General features: G+C 45.4%; 2 protein-coding genes and 1 non-coding gene across 4 annotated transcripts in view; 1 reads left to right on the forward strand and 2 right to left on the reverse strand.

The window, feature by feature from the left end:
- LOC110534148 (inversin) overlaps positions 1-8,967 on the forward strand; it is a 54,259-nt gene extending 45,292 nt beyond the window's left edge. Inside the window, exons 17-18 of the mRNA XM_036966930.1 lie at positions 4,364-4,450; positions 7,503-8,967. Coding sequence (XP_036822825.1) covers positions 4,364-4,450; positions 7,503-7,609 — 194 coding nt within the window. The 3' untranslated portion in view covers positions 7,610-8,967. The remainder of the gene's footprint in view (positions 1-4,363; positions 4,451-7,502) is intronic.
- trnat-cgu lies at positions 3,844-3,916 on the reverse strand. Its single transcript has one exon. It is a non-coding gene; the product is annotated as a tRNA-Thr (tRNA).
- LOC110535643 (testis-expressed protein 10 homolog) overlaps positions 8,959-27,712 on the reverse strand; it is a 30,905-nt gene continuing 12,151 nt past the window's right edge. For both annotated transcript variants that reach the window (XM_036966947.1, XM_036966940.1), the window contains exons 2-17: positions 27,231-27,435; positions 26,971-27,158; positions 25,265-25,591; positions 24,967-25,182; positions 24,576-24,822; positions 24,379-24,491; positions 23,772-24,028; positions 23,546-23,681; positions 23,247-23,416; positions 21,242-21,419; positions 17,617-17,705; positions 17,365-17,498; positions 11,216-11,296; positions 10,958-11,142; positions 10,611-10,821; positions 8,959-9,606 (exon numbers count right to left, since the gene is read on the reverse strand). In XM_036966947.1, coding sequence (XP_036822842.1) covers positions 9,496-9,606; positions 10,611-10,821; positions 10,958-11,142; positions 11,216-11,296; positions 17,365-17,498; positions 17,617-17,705; positions 21,242-21,419; positions 23,247-23,416; positions 23,546-23,681; positions 23,772-24,028; positions 24,379-24,491; positions 24,576-24,822; positions 24,967-25,182; positions 25,265-25,591; positions 26,971-27,158; positions 27,231-27,416 — 2,829 coding nt within the window. In that variant the 5' untranslated portion in view covers positions 27,417-27,435 and the 3' untranslated portion in view covers positions 8,959-9,495. The remainder of the gene's footprint in view (positions 9,607-10,610; positions 10,822-10,957; positions 11,143-11,215; positions 11,297-17,364; positions 17,499-17,616; positions 17,706-21,241; positions 21,420-23,246; positions 23,417-23,545; positions 23,682-23,771; positions 24,029-24,378; positions 24,492-24,575; positions 24,823-24,966; positions 25,183-25,264; positions 25,592-26,970; positions 27,159-27,230; positions 27,436-27,712) is intronic.

Below are 27,712 nucleotides of genomic sequence, written 5' to 3' on the forward strand. Positions count from 1 at the left end.
ATATCTGTATAGAATTAGTATAGGGAGGTGTATAGTCCACTGAATATATTAATATCTGTATAGAATTAGTATAGGGAGGTGTATAGTCCACTGAAGATATTAATATCTGTATAGAATTGGTATAGGGAGGTGTATAGTCCACTGAAGATATTCATATCTGTATAGAATTAGTATAGGGAGGTGTATAGTCCACTGAATATATTAATATCTGTATAGAATTAGTTTAGGGAGGTGTATAGTCCACTGAAGATATTAATATCTGTATAGAATTAGTATAGGGAGGTGTATAGTCCACTGAATATATTAATATCTGTATAGAATTAGTATAGGGAGGTGTATAGTCCACTGAAGATATTAATATCTGTATAGAATTAGTTTAGGGAGGTGTATAGTCCACTGAATATATTAATATCTGTATGGAATTAGTATAGGGAGGTGTATAGTCCACTGAATATATTATTATCTGTATAGAATTAGTATAGGGAGGTGTATAGTCCACTGAATATATTATTATCTGTATAGAATTAGTATAGGGAGGTGTATAGTCCACTGAATATATTAATATCTGTATAGAATTAGTATAGGGAGGTGTATAGTCCACTGAAGATATTAATATCTGTATAGAATTAGTATAGGGAGGTGTATAGTCCACTGAATATATTAATATCTCTATAGAATTAGTTTAGGGAGGTGTATAGTCCACTGAAGATATTAATATCTGTATAGAATTAGTATAGGGAGGTGTATAGTCCACTGAAGATATTAATATCTGTATAGAATTGGTATAGGGAGGTGTATAGTCCACTGAAGATATTCATATCTGTATAGAATTAGTATAGGGAGGTGTATAGTCCACTGAAGATATTAATATCTGTATAGAATTGGTATAGGGAGGTGTATAGTCCACTGAAGATATTCATATCTGTATAGAATTAGTATAGGGAGGTGTATAGTCCACTGAATATATTAATATCTGTATAGAATTAGTATAGGGAGGTGTATAGTCCACTGAAGATATTAATATCTGTATAGAATTGGTATAGGGAGGTGTATAGTCCACTGAAGATATTCATATCTGTATAGAATTAGTATAGGGAGGTGTATAGTCCACTGAATATATTAATATCTGTATAGAATTAGTTTAGGGAGGTGTATAGTCCACTGAAGATATTAATATCTGTATAGAATTAGTATAGGGAGGTGTATAGTCCACTGAATATATTAATATCTGTATAGAATTAGTATAGGGAGGTGTATAGTCCACTGAAGATATTAATATCTGTATAGAATTAGTTTAGGGAGGTGTATAGTCCACTGAATATATTAATATCTGTATGGAATTAGTATAGGGAGGTGTATAGTCCACTGAATATATTATTATCTGTATAGAATTAGTATAGGGAGGTGTATAGTCCACTGAATATATTATTATCTGTATAGAATTAGTATAGGGAGGTGTATAGTCCACTGAATATATTAATATCTGTATAGAATTAGTATAGGGAGGTGTATAGTCCACTGAAGATATTAATATCTGTATAGAATTAGTATAGGGAGGTGTATAGTCCACTGAATATATTAATATCTCTATAGAATTAGTTTAGGGAGGTGTATAGTCCACTGAAGATATTAATATCTGTATAGAATTAGTATAGGGAGGTGTATAGTCCACTGAAGATATTAATATCTGTATAGAATTAGTATAGGGAGGTGTATAGTCCACTGAATATATTAATATCTGTATAGAATTAGTATAGGGAGGTGTATAGTCCACTGAAGATATTAATATCTCTATAGAATTAGTATAGGGAGGTGTATAGTCCACTGAATATATTAATATCTGTATAGAATTAGTATAGGGAGGTGTATAGTCCACTGAATATATTAATATCTGTATAGAATTAGTATAGGGAGGTGTATAGTCCACTGAAGATATTAATATCTGTATAGAATTAGTATAGGGAGGTGTATAGTCCACTGAATATATTAATATCTGTATAGAATTAGTATAGGGAGGTGTATAGTCCACTGAATATATTATTATCTGTATAGAATTAGTATAGGGAGGTGTATAGTCCACTGAATATATTCATATCTGTATAGAATTAGTTTAGGGAGGTGTATAGGGAGGTGTATAGTCCACTGAAGATATTAATATCTGTATAGAATTAGTATAGGGAGGTGTATAGGGAGGTGTATAGTCCACTGAAGATATTAATATCTGTATAGAATTAGTATAGGGAGGTGTATAGTCCACTGAATATATTCATATCTGTATAGAATTAGTTTAGGGAGGTGTATAGTCCACTGAAGATATTAATATCTGTATAGAATTAGTATAGGGAGGTGTATAGTCCACTGAATATATTATTATCTGTATAGAATTAGTATAGGGAGGTGTATAGTCCACTGAATATATTAATATCTGTACAGAATTAGTATAGGGAGGTGTATAGGGAGGTGTATAGTCCACTGAATATATTATTATCTGTATAGAATTAGTATAGGGAGGTGTATAGTCCACTGAATATATTAATATCTGTATAGAATTAGTATAGGGAGGTGTATAGTCCACTGAAGATATTAATATCTGTATAGAATTAGTATAGGGAGGTGTATAGTCCACTGAATATATTAATATCTGTATAGAATTAGTATAGGGAGGTGTATAGTCCACTGAAGATATTAATATCTGTATAGAATTAGTATAGGGAGGTGTATAGTCCACTGAATATATTAATATCTGTATAGAATTAGTATAGGGAGGTGTATAGTCCACTGAAGATATTAATATCTGTATAGAATTAGTATAGGGAGGTGTATAGTCCACTGAATATATTAATATCTGTATAGAATTAGTATAGGGAGGTGTATAGTCCACTGAATATATTAATATCTGTATAGAATTGATATAGGGAGGTGTATAGTCCACTGAAGATATTAATATCTGTATAGAATTAGTATAGGGAGGTGTATAGTCCACTGAAGATATTAATATCTGTATAGAATTAGTATAGGGAGGTGTATAGTCCACTGAAGATATTAATATCTGTATAGAATTAGTATAGGGAGGTGTATAGTCCACAGAAGATATTAGCAGGCCTCCATCTAAGACATGTACAGTTTCTCGATGAAGGAAAATATTTGTTTCCTGAGGTGATGGTATGACGCTGTTTGGTTTGGAATGTGATGTTATGTTCAAACAGAATTAGAGTAGCATCAATGCAGAGAGTTAGCAGTAACTATTTACCTTATCATGTTAATATACACATGCAATCACACATAGTTGTATAATCATATAGAGATGTGTGTGCGTTGTGTGTTATCACTTCTGGTATGAGTTTGGCCCGTAGACACACCTGACCTTCAGCACACATGACCAGGTGATGATGGGAGACTGGGCAGAAACCTACTAGTTCCAACACACAGACATACACACACAACATACACACCGATACAGCCAGATAGACTCCCTACCTTTTCTGGCCTGACGTGGTAGCCCGCCCCCTTTCACACATACCCACACTGACAGTCCTGTCGGCTGCTGCTGTGAAAAGTTCAGAGCTGTCAGGGGGAATGTCAGATGACTGCGTAGAGCTGTCTGCTGAACACACACACACACATTCACGGAACCCATTGTCTCTATCAGACATACAAACCCGTCAACCACATTCACCTGTGTGTGTGTACAGAGGTATCGCAGAACGTTGGTGTTTTTCCTATTTCTTTTGTTCAGTTTCACTCTTCTTTCAGGTTGATATTTCCAAGTCGTTACTTCATTCCTTTCACCATGCATTGTTTGGTGGTACAGGTGTAGTGTTGACAAAAATTGTTATCACTCGAAGGCCCCAGCGGGATTTGAACTCGCGACCCCTGGTTTACGAGACCAGTGCTCTAACCACTGAGCTATGGAGCCTTGCTTTTTACAGTTCAACCAGGAGGTGAAAAGGATTTAAATGATACTCCCTTTTGAGAACGAAGATAGCCACACACCCAACCTGACAGGCAGGTTACCAGTCAGACTCCTAAAACAAAGGACTCTCCCTGATCTCACTTATACAGCTTACCTCACTCAGTTTAGCAGTTACAGTTCGATGCATGAATGAAACCTAAATGAGACGGATTGTAAATGCCCTATTTTACCTTGGTCTTTCCAGAAGGTTTGTGTGTGTAGCGATTCACCATTCAAGCTAGCAGCCTTGGCCAATTTGTATATTTCAGACTTACAATGTTGCTATTTTCTTGTCTTGCAGTAGGCTCTCCAGATGTTTCTGTGTATAATGACTGTATGTGTGTGTGTGTGTGTGTGTGTGTGTGTGTGTGTATATATGTATGGAGATGATGTGTGTTTATTGTCTTGTAGGAGGTTCTGTGGCCCGAAGGGGGCGCTCTCTCGAGGGTTCTCAGTCTCAGATACTACTGGACCTGCCACTACGCACACACAGCCAATGTGAGTACTATCTCAGACACACACACACACAAACACACACACACACACACACACACACACACACACACACACACACACACACACACACACACACATCGCTGGATCACTAGTCACTTTAATAATGCCACTTGAATAATGTTTACATATCTTGCATTACTCATCTCATATGTACACTACTGTTCAAAAGTTTGGGGTCACTTAGAAATGTCCTTGTTTTTGAAAGAAAAGCTCAGCTTCATTAAATAGTATCCGCAAAACATCAGTCTCAACATCAACAGTAAAGAGGCGACTCCAGGATGGTGGCCTTCTGGGCAGAGTTGCAAAGAAAAATACATATCTCAGACTGGCCAATAAAAAGAAAAGATTAGGATGGTCAAAAGAACACAGACAATGAACTTTGCCTAGAAGGCCAACATCCTGGAGTCGCCTCTTCACTGTTGATGTTGAGACTGGTGTTTTGCAGGTACTATTTAATGAAGCTGCCAGTTGAGGACTTGTGAGGCATCTGTTTCTCAAACTAGACACTCTAATGTACTTGTCCTCTTGCTCAGTTGTGCACCGGGGCCTCCCACTCTTTCTATTCTGGTTAGAGCCAGTTTGCGCTGTTCTGTGAAGGGAGTAGTAGACAGCGATGTACCAGATCTTCAGTTTATTGGCAATTTCTCACATGGAATAGCCTTCATTTCTCAGAACAAGAATAGAATGACGAGTTTCAGGAGAAAGTGATTTGTTTCTGGCCATTTTGAGCCTGTAATCATACCCACAAATGCTGATGCTCCAGATACTCAACTAATCTAAAGAAGGCCAGTTTTATTGCTTCTTTAATCAGAACAACAGTTTTCAGCTGTGCTAACATTATTGCAAAATGGTTTTCTAATGATCAATTAGCCTTTTAAAATGATAAACTTGGATTAGCTAACACAACGTGCCATTGGAACACAGGAGTTATGGTTGCTGATAATGGGCCTCTGTACGCCTATGTAGATATTCCATAACAAATCAGCCTTTTCCAGCTATGATAGTCATTTACAACATTAACAATGTCTACACTGTATTTCTGATCAATTTGATGTTATTTTAATGGACAGAAAAAATGTTTTTCTTTAAAAAATAAGGACATTGCAATAGATGGTATAAAACACAATATATACACTACCATTCAAAAGTGGTAGTGTATATATTGTGTTTTATACCATCTATTGCATCTTGCCTATGCCGCTCTGTCATTGCTCATCCATGGGGAGAACTGTACATATAATACACTGCCGATTTTGCAGGTTTTCCTACTTCATTTTTATCATAGGTACACTTCAACTGTGAGAGACGGAATCTAAAACAAAAATCCAGAAAATCACATTGTATGATTTTTAAGTAATTAATTTGCATTTTATTGCATGACATAAGTATTTGATCACCTACCAACCAGTAAGAATTCCGGCTCTCACAGACCTGTTATTTTTTCTTTAAGAAGCCCTCCTGTTCTCCACTCATTACCTGTATTAACTGCACCTGTTTGAACTCGTTACCTGTATAAAAGACACCTGTCCACACACTCAATCAAACAGACTCCAACCTCTCCACAATGGCCAAGACCAGAGAGCTGTGTAAGGACATTGGGGATACAATTGTAGACCTGCACAAGGCTGGGATGGGCTATAGGACAATAGGCAAGCAGCTTGGTGAGAAGGCAACAACTGTTTTCGCAATTATTAGAAAATGGAAGAAGTTCAAGATGACGGTCAATCACCCTCGGTCTGGGGCTCCATGCAAGATCTCACCTTGTGGGGCATCAATGATCATGAGGAAGGTGAGGGATCAGCCCAGAACTACACGGCGGGACCTGGTCAATGACCTGAAGAGAGCTGGGACCACAGTCTCAAAGAAAACCATTAGTAACACTACGCCGTCATGGATTAAAATCCTGCAGCGCACGCAAGGTCCCCCTGCCAGCGCATGTCCAGGCCCGTCTGAAGTTGTCCATCTGGATGTCCATCTGGATGATCCAGAGGAGGACTGGGAGAAAGTCATGTGGTCTGATGAGACAAAAATATAGTTTTTTGGTCTAAACTCCACTCGCCGTGTTTGGAGGAAGAAGGATGTACAACCCCAAGAACACCATCCCAACCGTGAAGCATGGAGGTGGAAACATTCTTTGGGGATGCTTTTCTGCAAAGGGGACAGGACGACTGCACCGTATTGAGGGGAGGATGGATGGGGCCATGTATCGCGAGATCTTGGCCAATAACCTCCTTCCCTCAGTAAGAGCATTGAAGATGGGTCGTGGCTGGGTCTTCCAGCATGACAACGACCCGAAACACACAGCCAGGGCAACTAAGGAGTGGCTCCGTAAAAAGCATCTCAAGATCCTGGAGTGGCCTAGCCAGTCTCCAGACCTGAACCCAATAGAAAATCTTTGTACGGAGCTGAAAATCCGTATTGCCCAGCGACAGCCCCGAAACCTGAAGGATCTGGAGAAGGTCTGTATGGAGGAGTGGGCCAAAATCCCTGCTGCAGTGTGTGCAAACCTGGTCAAGAACTACAGGAAATGTATGCTCTCTGTAATTGCAAACAAAGGTTTCTGTACCAAATATTAAGTTCTGCTTTTCTGATGCATCAAATACTTATGTCATGCAATAAAATGCAAATGACTTACTTAAAAATCATACAATGTGATTTTCTGTATTCCTTCTCTCACAGTAGAAGTGTACCTATGATAAAAATTACAGACCTCTACATGCTTTGTAAGTAGTGAAACCTGCAAAATTGGCAGTGTATCAAATACTTGTTCTCCCCACTGTATATATTCTTATTCCATTCCTTTACTTAGATTTGTGTGTATTAGGTAGTTGTTGTGGAATTGTTAGATTACATGTTAGTTATTGCTGCACTGTCGGAACTAGAAACACAAGCATTTCGCTACACTTGCAATAACATCTGCTAACCATGTGTTTGTGACCGATTTGATTACGGGAATAGAGTGATGTGGATGAACTGTACAAAATCTGTTTCCTCTGTTAGCATGTTGTTTCCTTCTGTGTGTGTGTTTTTGCAGTGAGCAGTGTGGAGTGTGTGCACCTGTGTGATGCAGTGGGGCAGGCCAGGCAGTACTCCTACCACCTCAGACCCCACAGCGCTGGACAGGGCCGGGGGAAACACTGACGACTACACACACACCCTGCATGTGTACTTCGTGGCTCACTTGGTAGCGCATGGTGCTTCTACTGCTAGAGGACTGGGTTCGATTCCCAGGACGAGCCATATGTAAAATGTATGCACGTGTGACTGAGTTGCTTTGGATATAAGCATCTGCTAAATGGCGCACACATATGTGTGTGTTGTCTTGAAATTACTTACCCACCTTATCATGGTGGAGTTATTGGCCAGATTGTAAACAGAGCATCTATATACTGACAAGAGGGGGGGCCCCAATGGTGTAACTTTATGAATATGTTTCTGCAGAGGTGGGAACTCTTGAGGGCAGGTTTGCGTGTGAACAATGCTGATATAACTGACTTCTCAGAGATGCCACGTGTCCACTTATCAGTACAGTTGTAATAATCGAAATATTACAAAATGTATATTAAGTCAAATAATCAGACCAATTGGGGATTTTTTATATGGTGGGCAATGAGCGTCAAATTGATCACCATATAAAAAATCCCCAATTGGTCTGTGTCATGCTGTATTTTCAGGCAGAGTAATCCCTCTTGCATAGCCTTTTCCTCTCAGATTGTACTCTCTGTGCCCAGTATTAACCATGGAGGAGTTCTTGGCCTGATTGTTTATACTACTGGACACAGGAAGAGAGGACAAAGTTATGAGACCTCACAGTCATGACCTCACAGGGCGGAGTTAAGTCAACCGACATGGTATGTGTGCAAGATAATTTCAACCATACAGAAAATGAACACACACACACAGAGATAACCTTTCCTCCCATGTGGAGAATGAGGCAGTCTGTCAACAGCCGGTCATACAGCCAGCCCACCTGCAGACGCTGACACACACGCCTGCTTGCAGACACACACGCTTCCCGTCAGCCATAACACTTGTACTAGGTTGTAGTCAACTCTACCTCAGTATCTACCTGAGCAGGTTCCCACAGGCATGCATGCCCCTCCCACTTTCCCCCCTCAGCCATAATAGTAGGTACACAAGGTCATTTAGGTCCAGAGGGTACACGTGTACCTGTGCTTTCTCTGTAGGACTCTGGAGGGGGGTATATTTATGCATTTTATACACACTCCGTTACTCTAATTCTACATTATACATCACTTCCTGCCTGAAATAGTTGACTTAAAGTTAGCCAGATGTTTGTGGCACCTCATCAAGGGGAACTGTCACTTAAGATAGAAACTGCGTTTCAGTGTCAATGCTGTTCTCTGATGCACTACTGTTGAAACACTATCAGATGTCAAGGCTTTACATTTATGAATGAATACCAACCTCAATGTTAATGTCCATGTTTTTCTACTCTTTTAGAAAACTTCTCAAATAAATACATTGAGTTTCAGTGACTCCAGCTTTATTTTCTCTTTTTGTAATAAAAACAGTAATCAGTTGAGAAATCCTTTAATTCAGTCTTGGAGATGCAGTGTGTGCAGGTGTTAGTTCCAACCCAGCACTGATTCAGGTGATTAGTTAAAGAAGTATGTTAGTGCTGCACTGTAACTAAAGCCTGTACATCCTTTTATCTCTCCAGGACTAGTGGTGGCCACAATATTTAGCAATATGAAGAAGACAGTTGGTTTTGGGCCAGGAATAAAAGCTGAATGAGGAGGACAGAGAGACCGATGGGGAAGACAGGATGTCAGGTTAGACCAGGGGTGTCAAACTCATTCCACAGACGACCGAGTGTCTGCAGGTTTTCCTTTTTTCCTTTCAATTAAGACGATCAGGTGAGGGGAGTTCCTTACTCATTAGTGACCATAAATCATCCATCAAGTACAAGGGTGGAGCAAAAGCCCTCAGACACTATGACCTCCGTGGGTTAGACAGTGGACAGAGAACAGTAAGATGGGCCTGTGGTTGGTTTGGGGCCTAGGTCAGTAGATGTCGCGGAGCCCCAGGTTTCCCCGGTGAGTCGCCATGGTTACGCTGTAGCAGTACAGCAGGTCAGTCATCCACTGCTCCTTGGACTCACCTCGACAGTACCTCTGGAACACACACACCATCATTAGAACCTCAGAGAACACACACCAGAGTTACATTTTTATTCTAACATGATACTTGTTTAAGCTTCCTTACTACTGTGAGGTCCTGTATAATGTGTTGTAGTAGAGTTGCGTTAGCCAGCATGTGGTTGAGTAGTTGACTGTGTTTACCGTGAGGTCCTGTATAATGTGTTGTAGTAGAGTTGCGTTAGCCAGCATGTGGTTGAGTAGTTGACTGTGTGTGTTTACCGTGAGGTCCTGTATAATGTGTAGTAGAGTTGCGTTAGCCAGCATGTGGTTGAGTAGTTGACTGTGTGTGTTTACCGTGAGGTCCTGTATAATGTGTAGTAGAGTTGCGTTAGCCAGCATGTGGTTGAGTAGTTGACTGTGTTTACCGTGAGGTCCTGTATAATGTGTAGTAGAGTTGCGTTAGCCAGCATGTGGTTGAGTAGTTGACTGTGTGTGTTTACCGTGAGGTCCTGTATAATGTGTAGTAGTAGAGTTGCGTTAGCCAGCATGTGGTTGAGTAGTTGACTGTGTGTGTTTACCGTGAGGTCCTGTATAATGTGTTGTAGTAGAGTTGCGTTTGCCAGCATGTGGTTGAGTAGTTGACTGTGTGTGTTTACCGTGAGGTCCTGTATAATGTGTAGTAGAGTTGCGTTAGCCAGCATGTGGTTGAGTAGTTGACTGTGTGTGTTTACCGTGAGGTCCTGTATAATGTGTTGTAGTAGAGTTGCGTTTGCCAGCATGTGGTTGAGTAGTTGACTGTGTGTGTTTACCGTGAGGTCCTGTATAATGTGTAGTAGAGTTGCGTTAGCCAGCATGTGGTTGAGTAGTTGACTGTGTGTGTTTACCGTGAGGTCCTGTAGAATGTGTAGTAGAGTTGCGTTAGCCAGCATGTGGTTGAGTAGTTGACTGTGTGTGTTTACCGTGAGGTCCTGTATAATGTGTTGTAGTAGAGTTGCGTTAGCCAGCATGTGGTTGAGTAGTTGACTGTGTGTGTTTACCGTGAGGTCCTGTATAATGTGTTGTAGTAGAGTTGCGTTTGCCAGCATGTGGTTGCGTAGCGCTGTGTGCTGCAGCAGCAGGGACAGTATCTGGGCCAGCTGAGGCAGCTCCTCCTCACACAGGTCCCTGACTCGCAACGACTGCAGAACCAACCGCAACAGCCGGGGAATGCTGCTCAGCGCTGCCACACACGCGCCCCACACTGCCTCCCTGCAGGGAGAGGGAGAGAAAGGTTGGACACAATCTATACACACACACACGCACGCTCCCCACACCGCCTCCCTACAGGGAAGGATAAAGGTTACACACACAACATGACTGCACAGAGAGGTCACACACAGGCTACCTCTTGTGGTTGTTCTCTGAGGTGGTGTCCTGCTGTAGGGTCAGTAGCAGAGACAGTAGGCTGAGGCAGCAGCGGGACAGGAACCTCAGTAGAGGTTCACTGGGGAGGAAGGACAGGTCCAACAGTCTGGCCACCGCTCTCAACAACCCTGCTGCCATACTGTCTGGTACCACAGCCAGACCAGTCTGGGAGGGAGAGACACAGTTACACACACACACACACGCACAGAGATGAGTACACACAAGTACACCATCTCACCAGGTTCTTGCAGATGCCGTTCTGCAGCACGTCAAAGCACTGTGAACGAGACCCCAGCGTCTCCAAGCAGTGGCACACTTCCTGTGGGTGGGACATAGACAGTGGTTAAGATCACTTCCTGCTGTTTTAAAGGTCATATTTCACAACATTAATATCATTCATATCGGAGTGTCTCCCGAGTGGAGCAGCAGTCTGAGGCACTGCATCTCAGTAGGCTGGACACATGACATTTTTAACAATGCTTTTTCTAACAAAAACTAGTTCAATGCATCTGTGGTGGAGCCCATTTTCATAATATTACCATATCCCAGCTGCCTGCCGTAGTTTTGAAGTGTTCACGGAAAAAAAAATCAGGCCTTATTTTAGGGCATTTTTCACCCTGCCAGCTCCTATTAGTTCTATTGAACACTGTGGCACCAACTCGCCTTCAGAACGTTCTAATCCCAGTTTGTTGTACTATGTCACAATGCCTGCTTTACTATTGTTGGCAATGGAGACCTGCACACGTTGTTTATAGTTCAAATGTAAACTAAAAATTACTCGTGGAACTCTGAGGTCGTCCCATTGTTTACTATAGGGAAATATACAGTGCCTTGCGAAAGTATTCGGCCCCCTTGAACTTTGCGACCTTTTGCCACATTTCAGGCTTCAAACATAAAGATATAAAACTGTCTTTTTTTGTGAAGAATCAACAACAAGTGGGACACAATCATGAAGTGGAACGACATTTATTGGATATTTCAAACTTTTTTAACAAATCAAAAACTGAAAAATTGGGTGTGCAAAATTATTCAGCCCCTTTACTTTCAGTGCAGCAAACTCTCTCTGAAGTTCAGTGAGGATCTCTGAATGATCCAATGTTGACCTAAATGACTAATGATGATAAATACAATCCACCTGTGTGTAATCAAGTCTCCGTATAAATGCACCTGCACTGTGATAGTCTCAGAGGTCTGTTAAAAGCGCAGAGAGCATCATGAAGAACAAGGACCACACCAGGCAGGTCCGAGATACTGTTGTGAAGAAGTTTAAAGCCGGATTTGGATACAAAAAGATTTCCCAAGCTTTAAACATCCCAAGGAGCACTGTGCAAGCGATAATATTGAAATGTAAGGAGTATCAGACCACTGCAAATCTACCAAGACCTGGCCGTCCCTCTAAACTTTCAGCTCATACAAGGAGAAGACTGATCAGAGATGCAGCCAAGAGGCCCATGATCACTCTGGATGAACTGCAGAGATCTACAGCTGAGGTGGGAGACTCTGTCCATAGGACAACAATCAGTCGTATATTGCACAAATCTGGCCTTTATGGAAGAGTGGCAAGAAAGCCATTTCTTAAAGATATCCATAAAAAGTGTTGTTTAAAGTTTGCCACAAGCCACCTGGGAGATACACCAAACATGTGGAAGAAGGTGCTCTGGTCAGATGAAACCAAAATTGAACTTTTTGGCAACAATGCAAAACGTTATGTTTGGCGTAAAAGCAACACAGCTCATCACCCTGAACACACCATCCCCACTGTCAAACATGGTGGTGGCAGCATCATGGTTTGGACCTGCTTTTCTTCAGCAGGGAAGAATTCTGGAAGAATTCCTGAGACTGGGACGGAGATTTGTCTTCCAACAAGACAATGATCCAAAACATAAAGCAAAATCTACAATGGAATGGTTCAAAAATAAACATATCCAGGTGTTAGAATGGCCAAGTCAAAGTCCAGACCTGAATCCAATCGAGAATCTGTGGAAAGAACTGAAAACTGCTGTTCACAAATGCTCTCCATCCAACCTCACTGAGCTCGAGCTGTTTTGCAAGGAGGAATGGGAAAAAATTTCAGTCTCTCGATGTGCAAAACTGATAGAGACATACCCCAAGCGACTTACAGCTGTAATCGCAGCAAAAGGTGGCGCTACAAAGTATTAACTTAAGGGGGCTGAATAATTTTGCACACCCAATTTTTCAGTTTTTGATTTGTTAAAAAAGTTTGAAATATCCAATAAATGTCGTTCCACTTCATGATTGTGTCCCACTTGTTGTTGATTCTTCACAAAAAAAGACAGTTTTATATCTTTATGTTTGAAGCCTGAAATGTGGCAAAAGGTCGCAAAGTTCAAGGGGGCCGAATACTTTCGCAAGGCACTGTAGGTATGTCTGTCTATTTTGCCAAATATCTCGCAATGTGTATATTTAGATTTTTTAAAAATTGGACACCATTTTAATCATGAGAATCTCCTCTTTCTAATTATGTAAGGCTGGGCAGTGTATCTCGTTGTCATTAAACGCTATCCCCGAAATACCTTTTGCCCTTGAAACACCAAGCTCCCCCCATTGTTTTCCTAAGGAGAGCCCATGCTGGTATATTTCGCCAAATATCTCGCAATGTGTATATTTAGATTTTCTTCCAATTCGAACACCATTTTAATCATGAGAATCTCCTCTCTCGAATCAGTCGTCCTAAGAACAGATTTTAGTGGTAAAATAAAAAGGGATACATTTTTTTGTGCCATTTAGTCAAAATGGAATTCTAAGCGTCACTTCTAAGCATCAGTCCAAACAGCCTCTGAACGTTCCATTCCATTAATTTGCTATGGGCTCGCGCAAGTGTTCCAGCTTAGCCAACGTTCTTTTGCCATTTTCAGCCTTGGGCGAATTTTGACTCGTTCTATTGTCCAGCCTAATCTCAGTACAAGAGGCGTCACTACAGTCCCTGGTTCGAATCCAGGCTGTATCACATGATTGTGATTGGGAGTCCCATAGGGCGGCGCACAATTGGCCCAGCGTCGTCCGAGTTTGGTCCTCCTTGTAAATAATAATTTGTTCTTAACATTTCCACTCCTCCACATCCACCAGATACCTCACCTCTCCTCCACATCCACCAGATACCTCTCCTTCACATCCACATCTACCAGATACCTCTCCTCTCCTTCACATCCACATCTACCAGATAGCTCTCCTCTCCTTCACATCCACCAGATACCTCACCTCTCCTCCACATCCAACCGATACCTCTCCTCTCCTTCACATCCACCAGATACCTCACCTTCACATCCACATCCACCCGATACCTCACCTCTCCTCCACATCCACCAGATACCTCTCCTTCACATCCACATCTACCAGATACCTCTCCTCTCCTTCACATCCACCAGATACCTCACCTCTCCTCCACATCCAACCGATACCTCTCCTCTCCTTCACATCCACCAGATACCTCACCTCTCCTCCACATCCACCAGATACCTCTCCTCTCCTTCACATCCACCAGATACCTCTCCTCTCCTCCACATCCATCAGATACCTCTCCTCTCCTCCACATCCACCAGATACCTCTCCTCTCCTCCACATCCACCAGATACCTCTCCTCTCCTCCACATCCACCAGATACCTCTCCTCTCCTTCACATCCACATCTACCAGATAGCTCTCCTCTCCTTCACATCCACCAGATACCTCACCTCTCCTCCACATCCACCAGATACCTCTCCTCCACATCCACCAGATACCTCTCCTCCACATCCACCAGATACCTCTCCTCCACATCCACCAGATACCTCTCCTCTCCTTCACATCCACATCTACCAGATAGCTCTCCTCTCCTTCACATCCACCAGATACCTCACCTCTCCTCCACATCCACCAGATACCTCACCTCTCCTCCACATCCAACCGATACCTCTCCTCTCCTTCACATCCACCAGATACCTCACCTTCACATCCACATCCACCATATACCTCACTCTCCTCCACATCCACCAGATACCTCTCCTCTCCTCCACATCCACCAGATACCTCTCCTCTCCTTCACATCCACCAGATACCTCACCTTCACATCCACCAGATACCTCTCCTCTCCTTCACATCCACCAGATACCTCACCTTCACATCCGCCAGATACCTCTCCTCTCCTTCACATCCACCAGATACCTCACCTTCACATCCACCAGATACCTCACCTTCACATCTACCGATACCTCTCCTCTCCTCCACATCCACCAGATACCTCACCTCTCCTCCACATCCACCAGATACCTCACCTCTCCTTCACATCCACCCAATACCTCTCCTCTCCTTCACATCCACATCAACCAGATACCTCACCTCTCCTTCACATCCACCAGATACCTCACCTCTCCTCCACATCCACCAGATACCTCACCTCTCCTCCACATCCACCAGATACCTCACCTCTCCTCCACATCCACCAGATACCTCTCCTTCACATCCACCAGATACCTCTCCTTCACATCCACCAGATACCTCACCTTCACATCCACCAGATACCTCTCCTCTCCTTCACTTCCACCAGATACCTCACCTCTCCTTCACATCCACCAGATACCTCACCTCTCCTTCACATCCACCAGATACCTCACCTCTCCTTCACATCCACCAGATACCTCACCTCTCCTTCACATCCACCAGATACCTCACCTCTCCTTCACATGCACCAGATACCTCACCTCTCCTCCACATCCACCAGATACCTCACCTCTCCTTCACATCCACCAGATACCTCACCTCTCCTTCACATGCACCAGATACCTCACCTCTCCTCCACATCCACCAGATACCTCTCATCCACATCCACCAGATAAATATCCTCTCCTTCACATCCACATCCACCAGATACCTCTCCTCTCCTCCACATCCACCAGATACCTCACCTCTCCTCCACATCCACCAGATACCTCTCCTCTCCTTCACATCCACCAGATACCTCTCCTTCACACTCCCCCTTTTCCTAGAAATGAAAGGGTTAAGCGAGGCTCGGTAATGGGAGCTGACATGGCAGATCTGACAATCTTTTTAAACATTGTTTTATGAGCCCAAACAATCAGGAAGTGTCTGTGTGTAAGGAGGGCGAAATCCAATAGTAGTAATGGCATTATGGAGGGATGGAATTAGAGGACAAATGAAGGAGAGGTACACGTCACTCTTCTCTAATCAACATCACCCACAACCATTCATCAGACAAACCACATTACAACACACGTGCAAATGTCTACTTAGTTATTTCTATATCTAACAGATGGCCTTTCTCCACACATCCAAGAGATACATAACAGGTTGGGGCCAACAAGTACATTACAATATGCCGTTTTTAGTGCTCCCTACATGTTCTCTATGCCACTGCTCACACACACACTGTAGAGAATGACAGAGGGGTACAGGTGAGACGAGAGGGCATCACACACACTGTAGAGAGCGACAGAGGCGTACAGGTGAGACGAGAGGACATCACACACACTGTAGAGAGCGACAGAGGGGTACAGGTGAGACGAGAGGACATCACACACACTGTAGAGAGCGACAGAGGGGTACAGGTGAGACGAGAGGACATCACACACACTGTAGAGAGCGACAGAGGGGTACAGGTGAGACGAGAGGGCATCACACAAACTTTCAGAGGTGAGAAACAATGTTAAACTTTTCCTCATTAACTTCAAATCAAAAGCCAATTTGTCATTATGTTCTATTGAAATGAGGTGTGTTCAATGTGTTAGAATGTGTGTGTGAACCATCCCCCAGACCTGTGTGCACCTGTTGGCATTCTCTCCTCCATTAAAAACAATCCTGTCTCATTAGTGGAATCAGAGCAGACATGGTCCGTCCTCTAATCCTGTCCCCCCTGCCCCCCCAACCCTCAGTCTGATTGACTCAGACATGAGATGAGATGACCAGGATCTCAGGCTCTAATTGAAGAGCTGAATTAGTGATTATAGCCCCCCCCCCCCCCCACACACCTCTTGCTTCGGGGCACATTTCCTTTAACAGGAAATACCAAGCACAAATGTCACACTCCCGTCATGCCACAGGCTCTCATTAGCATTTCTACATTTCCACAGTGCCCGATAACCACGCAGACACAGCCTGCGCAACGCGATAAAGGTTCCCCTCTCGGCCAGCGTGGCCAGATAAAGCATCCCCCCTCTGAGCCCTGTGTGTGACACCAGGGGGAACTAAATAACTGACAGTGTCCAGAACACCTCTCACAGGTACACTACACTGGCAGAAGTGCTCAGTCTCCATCTCGGTCGCTGTCTTTCTCTTTTCACATTTTACACTCCATCTAGACCTCTCATTCACCGTCTCTGTCACAACAGTCACTTATAAAGCCCTGCTAGGTGTTCTGAGTGAGGTGTGTCCTGACCTCCACCACGTCCCAGTGGTGTGTGAATTGCTCCAGGGGGGTGGGGTAGAGACTGAGGGGGGAGAGGGGAGAGGGAGGGAGCACGCTCTCATCCCCAGCCTCCTGCAGGGTGGCCAGCTCATCAGACGAAAACCCTGAAAGAGAGAAAGATTGGTAAGTTTTCTTGGAGTGTACTTCTTCAAGAACCTGAAGATTCACAACATCTGTTGACCAGATACCAGTGAGACAGGAAATGTGAGGGCGGAGCCTGACCTGTGAGGGTGGAGAACAGGAAGCTGATGTAGTCAACATCACGCAGGGTCGCGTCCTGAGACCCTACTGACCAACCACTCAAAGAGGACCTGAAACGCACACAGGTTACAATGGAGTGAGAGAGGACAGTCTAGAGTGTTGGTGGAGTGAGAGAGGACAGTCGAGTGTTGGTGGAGTGAGAGAGGACAGTCTAGAGTGTTGGTGGAGTGAGAGAGGACAGTCTAGAGTGTTGGTGGAGTGAGAGAGGACAGTCTAGAGTGTTGGTGGAGTGAGAGAGGACGGTCTGCAGTGTTGTTGGAGTGATAGAGGACGGTCTGGAGTGTTGGTGGAGTGAGAGAGGACGGTCTAGACTAGAGTGTTGGTGGAGTGATAGAGCATAACTAAAGCCCTCTAACAGGATGGACGATTGTTCCAGGTTGTTTTCTGACGATATGGATCACACTTATGTCCATTTCTGTAGGCTTACCTGGAACTGACCACATTAAACAGAATCGAGTTTCCCCCGAGCGCGCGCGCACACACACAGAGACAGAGAGACAGAGAGAGAGGAGACTGTGCGCAGGGTGGGGTTCGGAGGACGAAGAGGAAGGGGGGTCAGAGATGAATACATGGTGTGTTCTGTAACATTAGAGACACGTGACTTGACATCTCTGCCACATTCCACCCAACCCCTAGTCTCTACACACACACACACTGCCCCAATCCCTAGTCTCTACACACACACACTGCCCCAACCCCTAGTCTCTACACACACACACACACTGCCCCAACCCCTAGTCTCTACACACACACACACACACACACTGCCCCAACCCCTAGTCTCTACACACACACTGCCCCAACCCCTAGTCTCTACACACACACACACTGCCCCAACCCCTAGTCTCTACACACACACACACTGCCCCAACCCCTAGTCTCTACACACACACACACACACTGCCCCAACCCCTAGTCTCTACACACACACACACACACTGCCCCAACCCCTAGTCTCTACACACACACACACACACACTGCCCCAACCCCTAGTCTCTACACACACACACACACACATGCACTGCCCCAACGCCTAGTCTCTACACGCACACACACTGCCCCAACCCCTAGTCTCTACACGCACACACACTGCCCCAACGCCTAGTCTCTACACGCACACACACTGTCCCAACCCCTAGTCTCTACACGCACACACACTGCCCCAACCCCTAGTCTCTACACGCACACACACTGCCCCAACCCCTAGTCTCTACACGCACACACACACACACTGCCCCAACCCCTAGTCTCTACACGCACACACACACTGCCCCAACCCCTAGTCTCTACACGCACACACACACACACTGCCCCAACCCCTAGTCTCTACACGCACACACACACTGCCCCAACCCCTAGTCTCTACACGCACACACACTGCCCCAACCCCTAGTCTCTACACACACACACACACACTGCCCCAACCCCTAGTCTCTACACGCACACACACACACTGCCCCAACCCCTAGTCTCTACACGCACACACACACTGCCCCAACCCCTAGTCTCTACACGCACACACACTGCCCCAACGCCTAGTCTCTACACGCACACACACTGTCCCAACCCCTAGTCTCTACACACACACACACTGCCCCAACGCCTAGTCTCTACACGCACACACACTGCCCCAACGCCTAGTCTCTACACGCACACACACTGTCCCAACCCCTAGTCTCTACACGCACACACACTGCCCCAATCCCTAGTCTCTACACGCACACACACTGCCCCAACCCCTAGTCTCTACACGCACACACTGCCCCAACCCCTAGTCTCTACACACACACACACTGCCCCAACCCCTAGTCTCTACACGCACACACACACTGCCCCAACCCCTAGTCTCTACACGCACACACACACACTGCCCCAACCCCTAGTCTCTACACGCACACACACACACTGCCCCAACCCCTAGTCTCTACACGCACACACACACACTGCCCCAACCCCTAGTCTCTACACGCACACACACACTGCCCCAACCCCTAGTCTCTACACGCACACACACACTGCCCCAACCCCTAGTCTCTACACGCACACACACTGCCCCAACCCCTAGTCTCTACACGCACACACACTGCCCCAACCCCTAGTCTCTACACGCACACACACTGCCCCAACCCCTAGTCTCTACACGCACACACACTGCCCCAACCCCTAGTCTCTACACGCACACACACTGCCCCAACCCCTAGTCTCTACACGCACACACACTGCCCCAACCCCTAGTCTCTACACGCACACACACTGCCCCAACCCCTAGTCTCTACACGCACACACACTGCCCCAACCCCTAGTCTCTACACGCACACACACTGCCCCAACCCCTAGTCTCTACATGCACACACACTGCCCCAAACCCTAGTCTCTACACGCACACACACTGCCCCAACCCCTAGTCTCTACACGCACACACACTGCCCCAACCCCTAGTCTCTACAAACACACACACTGCCCCAACCCCTAGTCTCTACACGCACACACACTGCCCCAACCCCTAGTCTCTACACGCACACACACTGCCCCAACCCCTAGTCTCTACACGCACACACACTGCCCCAACCCCTAGTCTCTACACGCACACACACTGCCCCAACCCCTAGTCTCTACACGCACACACACTGCCCCAACCCCTAGTCTCTACAAACACACACACTGCCCCAACCCCTAGTCTCTACACACACACACACACACGGCCCCAACCCCTAGTCTCTACACACACACACTGCCCCAACCCCTAGTCAGGTGTGTGTGTGTGTGTGTGTGTATATAACACTACCCCAGAGAAACAGTGGGTGTCTTACAAATACACACACACACACTTGCTGGCGATGAACACTGATGACATCATAGCGTTATGCAAGGCCGGATGCGTGTGAGAAATCATGACCAAACAGCAGAACATTGCTATGCTCACACACAACAGCACACTAAAGGACCACCACTGCCATCTAAAGGTCAAGTGCCATCAGCGTCAGGCCTTGTTATAAACCATGAGCTCATGACACCGATCTTGTGCCACAACCCTCGACGTGCCTTAAATTGGTTGATTGTTTGATTCCATTAAGCTGGCGAACCATCGTTCTGCTGTCTCCCCTCTCTAACCAGGAATGACTGACGGCTCTCTCTCACACACACTTTTATGAATTGAAAATTCTATTCAGAACATTTTTAAGTGCAAGAGAAACGATGTCAAACCGTAAAGGCCACGTGATGTTGGTCTGCCCTGGATATCATCTAGATGTTTTGAGGATGAAACCGTAAAGGCCACGTGATGTTGGTCTGCCCTGGATATCATCTAGATGTTTTGAGGATGAAACCGTAAAGGCCACGTGATGTTGGTCTGCCCTGGATATCATCTAGATGTATTGAGGATGAAACCGTAAAGGCCACGTGATGTTGGTCTGCCCTGGATATCATCTAGATGTTTTGAGGATGAAACCTCAGCAGTCAAACGTTGTTTAAGTTTAAACCACATGGCACATGACTCTCACATTTCTGTGACACAGGGATCATGTAAGAACATTGGGTTAGTGACAGAGTTTCTGACCTGTAGCTTTGGGAGGTTGCTGGGGTTACCTGAGGTGTATGATGCGTATGAGGGAGGCAGCCAGGCCAGCAGAGACGCGTCCCGCAGTGCAGCAGCGACTCAGATTGGCCAACAGACCCTGTGACATCACAGGCAGGAAGTAGAGTAGCTGGACCAATCGCTGCTGAGATTCAGCCGGTAACAATACCACACTGCCCTCCTGTGGGTCTACACACACACACACACACACACAAACACAAACTCTACAACAGCGGTTCTCAACTGGTCGTCTTAGGATCCATATTGAACCAGGTTGGCTCAGTCTTGACCCAATATTCGCGTCGAGAAAAATAAGTCAAAATACAATTTGGAAAACTATTTTTTATTCTATATTGATATTAAATGTAGCAAATATATGACAAGGGAACAACATTCCCACCTCTTTCATTCTCAATAATTACATTTTGCCCATATTCTTGATTAAGAACTTAAATAAACTCACTGGTTTGAGACCACAAAATCAACAAACAGGCTGCTTAAAGCTTTATATTAAAAAAATACTGTGATTGAAGAACACTTTTCCAGAGATGAAATGATTTAGACATGTACATTTATTATCAACTCTATACACTTTCTACCTTGTTAAAGCCGTTAAAGTTCAAACTGTAGTATTTTTTCACCAGTTTGGCTGCTCTACACATCACCAACTACAGCTCATACACTATAGCAGAGGGCAACTACAGCTCATACACTATAGCAGAGGAGGGCAACTACAGCTCATACACTATAGCAGAGGAGGGAAACTGTGGTCCTGTAGAAACTTAGCTCCTGTCCAACACACCCCATCATTAGAGTCACCTGTAACCATCAAGCCCTTGATGAGCTGAATCTGGTGTGTTAGTGCTGGGCTGGAACAAAAGCTTGCACTCCTGTATCTATCCAGGACCATGGTGTTGTAAACACACACACCGTACCTAGCAACAAGAAGCCAATGGTGACGTAAAGAGTGAATGGACTATCCATCACCAGTTTATGGTCTAAGAAAGAAAATCATCAAACAGACAGAGATAAAGAGAGCGATAAAGAGAGAGAGCTAGAGAGATAAAGGGAGAGAGAGTAGTAATGATCAGATAGTCTGTATTATGTTATGTTGGCTGCTGACGCACATTGCTGATGTCACAGACCATTCAGACAAACAGAGTCTTGTGATGGTGAATCGCCCACTCCGTCTTCCCTAGGGCCTTTAATCATAACACAAACCCCCTCACCCTCCCCAGTTCTGTCTTCCCTAGGGCCTTTAATCATAACACAAACCCCCTCACCCTCCCCAGTTCTGTCTTCCCAAGGGCCTTTAATCATAACACAAATCCCCTCACCCTCCCCAGTTCCGTCTTCCCTAGGGCCTTTAATCATAACACAAACCAGCTCACCCTCCCCAGTTCCGTCTTCCCTAGGGCCTTTAATCATAACACAAACCCCCTCACCCTCCCCAGTTCTGTCTTCCCAAGGGCCTTTAATCATAACACAAACCCCCTCACCCTCCCCAGTTCTGTCTTCCCTAGGGCCTTTAATCATAACACAAACCCCCTCACCCTCCCCAGTTCTGTCTTCCCTAGGGCCTTTAATCATAACACAAACCCCCTCCCCAGTTCTGTCTTCCCTAGGGCCTTTAATCATAACACAAACCCCCTCACCAGTTCTGTCTTAGCTTATATTACAACATAGGTGCCCTCCACCACCCACAACCTCCACCCCTTTTAACTGATACACCTCCAACCTTTGTCTCTAGCTTGTAACAACATGCTCCCCTCTCTCTCCTGCTATGGAGTTCATTCAGATGGACCTTTACTGCCCCCCAGTGGAGAAACATAGAAAACATCTCCAATGGGTACATTGTCATTTAGGTATTTTCTAGCATGGCCATTTAGTGACTACCTGTTTAGTACCGATCTGCCCGACTGTTATAAGTGGAGCTTCACATGTGTTTTTTGTTGTTGTATATACACCGTAGAGCCTGCATACAGTGTGTGTGTGTGTGTGTGTGTGTGTATTCACCGTAGAGCCTGCATGCATGCGTATGTAGGGAGTTCAGCAGGGCCTTGTTCCCGCGGGAGGCAGCAGCCTGGATGGAGAGCAGGAGCCTGTCTGAGAGGGCAGGGTTACGGTGGCCCAGCTGGGACAACTGGAGCGGTAGAGCAGCCAGCCACAGAGACAACACTCTACTCCTGAAGGGGGAGACCGAAGAGGAAGAAAGACATTTAGGAGCAGAGTAGTCTACCCTGCAGTGTTGGTTATGCCTACATATGTCTTTGGTTATTTGGTACAGTAAACACTAGAACGTATGTGTGTGTTACCTGGCGATGTGTGTGTGGTTGTGTTCCTGTAGGTACAGTCTGCTGTAGAAGGAAAGTAGCAGTGTTCTGGTCTGCAGATTCAGGTTCATCTGCTGGTACTGAACATACACCGCCTGTAACAGATCCTCCGTCACCGCTACACACACCACCGGTTAGGACGCCAGACATGTGAAAACCATTTAAGATTAACTCATAACTGCACCCTTGAAAGCCCACACAGTCTTACCCCTGCTGCGTTGTGTGATGACCATTCTCCAGACAGTCTCCAGGAGTGTATGTAGGTGTCTTTGGCTCAGCTTGGCCCCACTGGACAGAGTCTCTTGGACAAACCCTCTCAGAGGCATCAGCCACTCAGCATCGGGCTCCTGGGCTTGCCCCTCCCTCTGGCTGAGGGTAACCATGGAAACCATGACCTGGCAGAGCAGCACGTTCAGAGCCAAGGGTTCCACTGTCTGCCCTGGGATTGTAGTGGACTGCTTACTCCTGAAACACCACACCCAAACACACATACTTTTAATTATGTCCCCCCCAGTAATTTTGTGCTGATATTATACATCATAATTGGTAATAGCTCAAACTGTTCAATGGTTAGAGCACATTTTTAGGAAGAAAACAGAAACCACGGTTTGTCCTAAACACTAATAGCTGAAATTGAACCATGGTTCTACGACTAAGCAGAGCATTCAGTTGACTATAGACCAGATGTTTTTCCCCCCCAGAGTTTCTCTCACGACCCCATTTTCAAATCAGGAGACACATATGGGGTAGCGACCCCTAGTTTGGGAAACGCTGGAGTACCTACACATACACCATGGGCCCTAGCACCACCTCACCTCTTGGGGTCTGTCTTCCGCCTTTGTTTAGGGGTGTCCAGATTTCCATAGGGGAAGTTCTTCATGAAGTGCTGCTTAAAATCCCCCAGGTACTCACTGCGAAACCACACATCCTAAACACACAAACACCAGTGTTAATAGAACAGAGGTAACCACACATGTTACACTGAGAGAGAAGACCTGTGTGTGTGTGTTACCAGTGTATCCTGGTATTCTCTCTGTGGCGCCAGCTTGCGTAGCAGCTGTAGTATGGAGAGGACTTGGTACATCAGTGACATGGCGTCGGGGGTGAGGAGATGAGCACTGTCAGTCTTGCTCCGGTCGCTGGCACTAGCCTCTACCCAGACGTCTAGTAGAAGGGGCACCAGGGTGGAGGCGAAGCCCCGTACAGCCTCCCCTGTGCCCAGCCCCTCACTCACCCCAGCCCCAGGCTCAGTCGCCGGCCTACAAATACAGTGGAGGAAAGGGAGAGATGATGAGCAGGACAGGAGAGTGAGTCAGCAGAGTGTGTGTGTGTGTGTGTATATGCTTGTTAATAAAGTGTGTGTGTGTGCTTGTTAATGAAGTGTGTGTCTGTGATGTGCGTACCTGAGTTTGAAGGTGGAATGCGGAGTGGGCATGGCTCCTGAATGTTCAAACACCTGAAATCCACCTTTTCTGTAGGTAAGCTCCTCCCAGTTGAGCTCCAAAGGTGCGTTAGCTCCTCCTTGTCCATTCAAAACACTGAACATGTCACCTGAGACACATGCAACCCCCTCCTCCGCTCGCCTCTCCTCAACTACCGCCTGAAGAAAACGCCCCAGTCTGGAAAACACAAACGTCACGGCAGAAAAATACATGTACACACCAATAGGACACTGCTAACTCATTGCAAGTGTATGAATACCTGAGCAGCACTGTGAGTCTCCACTGCTGACCAGTCACGTTCCTGTTAGGGTTGACTGACAAGGCCCAGCTCCTCCCCTTCCCCTCCTGCCCCTTCCTTGCCCCGCCCCCGGTACTTTTGTGTGAGATCAGCTCCAGGAAGTTGGTGAGCAACAGGGCGGGACGAGCGGCCAGCAGGGCAGGATAGTGGTCCAGCAAAACGTCGAGGACTTTCAGGGCATCCTCCTGGATACCCGTCTCAATGTGGGTCATGGCACAGGAGAGGTGGGCAGAGAGGAGAGGGAAGAATGGAGACGTCCGCTCCGCTGGCACACTCTGGGCTATGAACCTGGGCAGGGCACGGAGAGGGTAGAAGGTTAGAGAGGTGCACTAGTAGCAGGAGAGTTTCTGGTTCAAATCTCATATTGGGTAGGAAGGTGCGACAGTAGAAGAACTGGCATTAAGGCATTTCTCCAAGGACTGTGCTGCTCTCAAGTGATGTATGGTTTTGTGGGGGTTGGAGAACAAACACTGTGGACACTGTTAACAAACCTCGAAACGAGCTTCAATGCCATACAACACTCCTTCCGTTGCCTCCAACTGCTCTTAAACGCTAGTAAAACTAAATGCATGCTCTTCAACCGATCGCTGCCATTACCAGCCCGCCCAACCAGCATCACTACTCTGGACGGTTCTGACTTAGAATATGTGGACAACTACAAATACCTAGGTGTCTGGTTAGACTGTAAACTCTCCTTCCTGACTCATATTAAACATCTCCAATCCAAAATTAAATCTAGAATCGGCTTCCTATTTCGCAACAAAGCCTCCTTCACTCACGCTGCCAAACATACCCTCGTAAAACTGACTATCCTACCGATCCTCAACAATATAATTTACAAAATAGCCTCCAACACTCTACACAGCAAACTGGATGCAGTCTATCACAGTGCCATCCATTTTGTCACCAAAGCACCATATACCACCCACCACTGCGACCTGTATGCTCTCGTCGGCTGGCCCTCGCTACATAGTCATCGCCAGACCCACTGGCTCCAGGTCATCTATAAGTCTTTGCTAGGTAAAGCTTTGCCTTATCTCAGCTCACTGGTCACCATAACACCCACCCGTAGCACGCACTCCAGCAGGTATATCTCACTGGTCACCCCCAAAGCCAATTCCTCCTTTGGCTGCCTTTCCTTCCAGTTCTCTGCTGCCAATAACTGGAACGAAGTGCAAAAATCACTGAAGCTGAAGACTCATATCTCCCTCTCTAACTTTAAGCACCAGCTGTCAGAGCAGCTCGCAGATCACTGTACATAGCCCATCTGTAAATAGCCCATCCAACTACCTCATCCCCATACTACTCCTTTGCACCCCAGTATCTCTACTTGCACACTCATCTTCTGCATATCTATCACTCCAGTGTTTAATTGCTATATTGTAATTATTTTGCCACTATGGTCTATTTATTGCCTTATCTCCTTACTTTATTTGCACACACTGTATATAGATGTTTCTATTGTGTTATTGACTGTGCTTTTGTTTATCCTATGTGTAACTCTGTGTTGTTTTTTGTCACACTGCTTTGCTTTATTTTGGCCAGGTCGTAGTTGTAAATGCGAACTTGTTCTCAACTGGTCTACCTGGTTAAATAAAGGTGAAATATATATATTTTTAAAGACCTGAAGACAAATTCCCACTGTCATAACAAAATACTTTTCTAACCTGAGCAGGCGTGTGGCAGACATCCGTACATTCGGGTCCTTGTCTGTGAAGACGGCAGCAGCCTCGCTGAGCAGACTGGAGAGGTGTTGGTCTAACTCTGAGGGGTGAAGGGTCAGCAGCTCCCTCAGTCCCACAAGAGCTCCCTGTTTCACTGTACCACTGTAGTGATGCAGCTGGGACAACAGGTCCTAGAGGAGGGGAGGCACACAGCATAAGGTACAGTAGAGGAGTGAGTGTGTTTGTGTGTCTGTGTTACCTACCTTGATGTTGAGCTTCCGGTGTGTGGTGGGTGCATTAGCATCTTTCTTCAGCTGTTCAGTTAGGTTAATTCCCTTGGTGCGGAAGTTGATGTTGGTGGCGTTGTCAGCTTTAGGCTTAGTCTTCCCCACCTTCAGCTTGACCTTCTGGAAGTCATCCTGCCTCTTCTTCTTCTTGCACTTGGTCATCTCTGCAGAATAGGACTATCTGTGGAGAGAAACATGGGGAACATCTTAAATTGCAACCAATTCTCTAATACAGTGCACTACTTCTGTTCTGACCAGAGCCAAACAGGGTTGATATCGATGAAGTGGTTCACTATATGGGGAATATGGTTCCATTTGACACAATAACGAAGTGTGTGCTAGTGTTGGACCAGGAGGAGACCATAATCAGTGGGCAGCAGTAAGTTTGCAAGCCAGCAAGCTATCGGCTCGAACACAGAATCTATGAGCAGTAAACCCAGAATAATTGATTGCGTTAT

The sequence above is a fragment of the Oncorhynchus mykiss genome, chromosome 3, assembly GCF_013265735.2.
Source record: "Oncorhynchus mykiss isolate Arlee chromosome 3, USDA_OmykA_1.1, whole genome shotgun sequence".
Lineage (NCBI taxonomy): Eukaryota > Metazoa > Chordata > Actinopteri > Salmoniformes > Salmonidae > Oncorhynchus > Oncorhynchus mykiss.